The following is a 5,000-nucleotide window of genomic DNA, read 5'->3' on the forward strand; positions in this document are numbered from 1 at the left end:
ATTGCTAAAAAGATCTGGGCCGGTATACAGGAGTCGAGTTTAGAGATCGACTTTAGTCCGGGATAAACTGTACCCTCAATAGAGTTTATCCCGGGATAAAATCTCCCGACTCCTGAGGGCCCCAAAGGGGGGGTATCATCACGATCACGGGAAGGGAAATTTTAGCTTTCACAATCACAGTTACCTTGATTTTTGTTTTCACGATCACAAACACCTTGACGAATAGAGGATCATAGAGTGATACAGCTGTGAAAAATGTACGTTGAAAATAAAATGCTATGCAATAATGCCCATCACGATCACGAAAACAAATGACGATCACGATCATGAGACTTGATTATTGTGTCATCACGGATCACGGGCAAAGTCCCATCACGATCACAGAAATGGAAATTTCGGCAATCACGGTCACAGAAAGGTCAAACAACGCCAATCACGATCACGATTTTAAACCCTTTGGGACCCTCACTCCTGCATGACAGCTCAGATTTGTACAGCCCTGCTCACACCTGGAATGTCGTTCAGCATTGAAGGTCTTTCAAATCGACACAAAATGTGCCATCATTGCGGCAGAGATGTACAACGTATTATTCATGGTGGGAAAAAAAGCGACTCCAATGGTTGCCTGAAACTTCCATGGCTATTGCGGCAACTTTTGCAAAATAATATAACCAAGAATATTGCTGTTACACACACCTACTGTGATTAAACTCAAAAGATATACTTACGCCAATTTGATCGAAAAACAATCATACATACAGCATTTTAATCAACAACCAATCAAAATAGGCCTACTCACCAAGTTGATGTCACTTCCGCTGGATGACTTTGACCTGTGAACGAAGCAGAAGAAGGCGAGAGCGAGACAGAGGACGAAGGCAGCTAAGATGGAGACCACCACAATAAGGGCCACGATCGGTTCTGTGTACTTCTCTGGCTCTGCAGTGGGTGACATGTTGTCGTTGGTTCCAACTGCACACATTGATGAAACAAAATTATTTTCATACTGACTGAATATCATAAATGAGAGAGAATTTTCCTATGAATACGTTCAATTTTGGGTTATTTTTCCAGGTTTTTATTAAAGAAAAATAGAAATGTAATAAAATATGTTTAATTTTGATTTGTCCATGAACATTTTCGATTGTGGATCAGTGTTCCAGCTTTCTATATAAATCATGTGTTTAGGGTCCAAAGTTACTGATGTTTACTTCCTGGGAAAACACTAAGTTTGGCTCACTATCTCAGATCTGACCAGGCTATTACGTAGGATTAAACCACCCCTCCACTTGGTCACATACCAGCAAACAGCACCCTGATTGCTTCCCATGCAGTGTAAGAATTGTGGTTTTTTTATGTAATCACGAGAGGAACTGTGTCTTTAACAAACCCCAAACACGGCGCCCCCTTAAAATAAAGAGAGAAAAAAAGAAAAAAAGAGAAAAGGTAAACAACAAATTATAAATATTTGCACCTGGCCCGCTATTTTTCCAGCATTTCAATAATTAGAAAAAAAACAATCGCGAAAACGTGGTATCACTCAGCAAGCCATGTAGTTTTCTCTATGTAGAAATAGGTTTGTGCAATCTGTGACACAGTGGACATTGAAACGCACCATTCCCAGCGGCAGAGGCTCCTCCGGTAGAGCAAGTGTGGCCGGTTTCCTGTTTCAGAGAAAAATAAATGTCAGTCTATGATTTCCAAAGACTTGCACGCGCATTTTATGCATAAACACTTTCATTGTAGGAAATAAGAGCAGGTTGGAAGATGTAACCCTAAACTGATAACTTTGAAAATAAAGTCCAGTTAATCAATCAATCAATCAATCAATCAATCAGTCAGTCAATTAATCAAGCAGCCAACTAAACAATTAATATATTGAAACGCTTGACACAATATCTCTCTCTCCTCTCTCTCTGCCCCCTTCTCTCTCTCCCTTCTATCCCCCTATTCTATCTTCTCTTCTCCCTATCTTTCTCCCTCAACCCTCTCTCTCCCTCCCAATCTCTCTCTCTCTCTCTCTCTCTCTTCCCCTCCCAATCTCTCTTTCTCTCTATCTCTCTCTCTCTCTATTTCTCTCTCTCTCTCCCCCTCCTTCCTCCCCCCCCCCTCTCTCTCTCTCTCTGACATAAGCGACTAACCTCAAAAAAGATCATGGAGATTACAAATCTCCCCTGCTCAGACTGCTCCGTTGCCTGCAACCAGAAAGAATACATCAATAGATATAACACTACGCCTGATAAAACGAGGCGAGGAAAAGATAGAAGAAAGAAATCTGAAATTTAAAGAGAAATGACACCGATTTTAACAAACCAAGGCGTCTCTTCTTGACCCCCTCTCCCAAAGGTAAAAGCTCTGACGTCCAGAGCGAAATAAATTCAAGGAGACGTCATAATGCTCACAATGCAAATGATGGCAGTCTCTCAAAAACCGACACAGACTTTCGAGAACGAAAGCTGTCTCGGCGACATCGTAATTTCAGCAGGAAAAAAAATACTCGTACGGTCACCAATAGGCTGTGCATGCATCGGTGTCGTATACCATTAACTGGTGATTCAAATCTCAGTTGAAGGTACCGTTCTTACCGTGTGCACGATGATCATATTAAGTTCACCCTCGAACGTTCTTCCACCTTAAAACTTGCCCAAATTTAACATCGTAACTGCTTTCATTGCAGAATTGGTGGGTTTTGCTGAATTAATGAAGTGACACGGTTGTGGATATTCAGTTAATTCAGAAAAAAATCCCAACCTGGCCTTGATTAACGTCAAGCGCCTCAACAAAATCTGCTTTCAACAGGATTTTTGCAAGTTTAGATTGCTCATGAATATTCTCTAACCACCTACTTTGTCTAACTGTCACGTCTGCCCCCAAAGCAGATTTTTATCTTAACTCCAGAAAGATCTCACCTCAAACTTTGCTTCAAAACTATTTTTGCAGGGTTCAGTCGCACATAATTATATACTCTCTCTTACAAACCACATACTTTATCTAAGTATCCCGTCTGTTCCTAAGCCGATTCTGTCCGACATACCTTGAGAAAGATTTCAAAGCCGTGGTTGACTGTTTTGCTCTGGGTAGGTGTGATGGTGGCTGTGTATTCTCCGTTGCCGGTAGAGGCTGTGGTTACTCGGAACATGCTCTCGCTACCAGGCGGGATAGCTACGAGGAAAGAAAACAGTCATTCAAATTGTAAGTATGTTTGTTTGAAGATGATTGTGTGTTTTATATATGGTAAGATTTGAAAATTCAAGGGGAGTTTTCACTTGTCCAAAAATCGTAAATGAAGGAGATGAGACTGAGTAGAATGGAGCTTCTGGTTTAGATGTTGATACTCTGTCTGTCTGGGTTGGCAACTGTCTGTCTGTCTGTCTGTCTGTCTGTCTGTCAGTGTCTGGCTGGCTGGCTGGCTGGCTGGCTTGCTGGCTGGCTGTCTTATCGCCTGTCTGCCTCTCTGTCTGTCTGTGTCAGCCTGGCTGGCAGTCTGGCCGATTGGCTGGCTGGCTAGCTGTCCGTTCGTCCGTCCCACCGTCCCTCCGCCCCTCCCTCCTTCCCTCTCTCCCTTTGTATCTCCTCTCTCTCCATCTCTCTCACTCATGTAGACCGATACTCACTTGAAGCGATGGAAAACTGGATGGGGTTGGCAGCTTCATCCATGTCCTTGGCCTTGATGGTAACTGCGGCCTTGACCTTGTTGGGAACAGGCATCACGCTGATAGGCTGGTCCTGAGATTGAAAAATAAAATCATGAACAAGTTGTGAGCATGGTGTAACGACTGATTAACAAATTCAGAGAGAGAGAGAGAGAGAGAGAGAGAGAGAGAGAGAGAGAGAGAGAGAGAGAGAGAGAGAGAGAGAGAGAGAGATGCAGATAATTTATTCAATAGGCCATAGCCCCTTATGAAGGGAGGGAGAGAGAGAGAGAGAGAGAGAGAGAGAGAGAGAGAGAGAGAGAGAGAGAGGGAAATAAAACCCTAGAGACAGATAGATAGCAGCACAGACAGAGAGCGACAGTGATGCGCGTGCTTGTGTGTGTATGCGTACGAGCGTGCTTGGGTGCGTGCGTGCGTCTGACTGCTGCTGTCAGAATAATATATTGAAACGAGCGCAATCTTACACGTAACATTTATTAACTACTCAATCCAATAAGTAACACTATATAAATATGCCTGTGCTCATGAAATAGAAACTACTGCATAGCCCTCTCCTGTTGGGAAAAAAAATACACACAAAACATTCCAATTATATTTTGATGCATTCTCAGACCACTGACCTTTTTTAATACTGTGGTGGTGGTGTACTTTGGCCAGGCGCAGTGACCGTCGTGTGTCCAGCATCCTTCGTACACATAGACTGGACCCTGGTCATCACCATCCTCCACCATCACGTTTAGAGTCGCTGTCGCCGTCCTTGCTGGGGAGCCGTTGTCCTGTGATACCAAAAAAGGGTAAATATTGTTTTTTTGTTTTTTTTTCTCTTTTTTTTCTTTTTTTTTCTTTCTTTCTCTCTCTTTTTTTCTTCTTTATGTATTTTTCTGGTTTTGTTGTTGTTTCATCCTCTTTTTGCTAGTCCCGACGCTTGTTCCTTCTCCCAGTCGTCCCACCGCCCACCGCAGTCCGATGCGCTAACCACTGCGCCACGGGGGCCGGTGTAAATATTGTTGTTGGTGGTGGTTCTTTCTTTCTTTATTTGGTGTTTAACGTCGTTTTCAACCACGAAGGTTATCGCGACGGGGAAAGGGGGGGAGATGGGATAGAGCCACTTGTCAATTGTTTCTTGTTCACAAAAGCAATAATCAAAAATGTGTTCCAGGGGCTTGCAACGTAGTACAATGTATTACCTTACTGGGAGAATGCAAGTTTCCAGTACAACGGACTTAACATTTCTTACATACTGCTTGACTAAAATCTTTACAAAAATGGACTATATTCTATACAAGAAACACCTAACAAGGGTAAAAAGAGAAACAGAATCCGTTAGTCTTACGACATGCTGGGGAG

At 42.8% G+C, this 5,000-nt stretch overlaps 1 protein-coding gene across 2 annotated transcripts in view; it reads right to left on the reverse strand.

Moving 5' to 3' along the window:
* LOC138958810 (cadherin-99C-like) overlaps nt 1-5,000 on the reverse strand; it is a 15,672-nt gene that overhangs the window by 1,481 nt on the left and 9,191 nt on the right. For both annotated transcript variants that reach the window (XM_070330104.1, XM_070330105.1), the window contains exons 9-14: nt 4,274-4,429; nt 3,615-3,726; nt 3,035-3,162; nt 2,142-2,195; nt 1,616-1,664; nt 800-972 (exon numbers count right to left, since the gene is read on the reverse strand). In XM_070330104.1, coding sequence (XP_070186205.1) covers nt 800-972; nt 1,616-1,664; nt 2,142-2,195; nt 3,035-3,162; nt 3,615-3,726; nt 4,274-4,429 — 672 coding nt within the window. The remainder of the gene's footprint in view (nt 1-799; nt 973-1,615; nt 1,665-2,141; nt 2,196-3,034; nt 3,163-3,614; nt 3,727-4,273; nt 4,430-5,000) is intronic.

Source organism: Littorina saxatilis, linkage group LG2 (assembly GCF_037325665.1).
Source record: "Littorina saxatilis isolate snail1 linkage group LG2, US_GU_Lsax_2.0, whole genome shotgun sequence".
Classification (NCBI taxonomy): Eukaryota; Metazoa; Mollusca; class Gastropoda; order Littorinimorpha; family Littorinidae; genus Littorina; species Littorina saxatilis.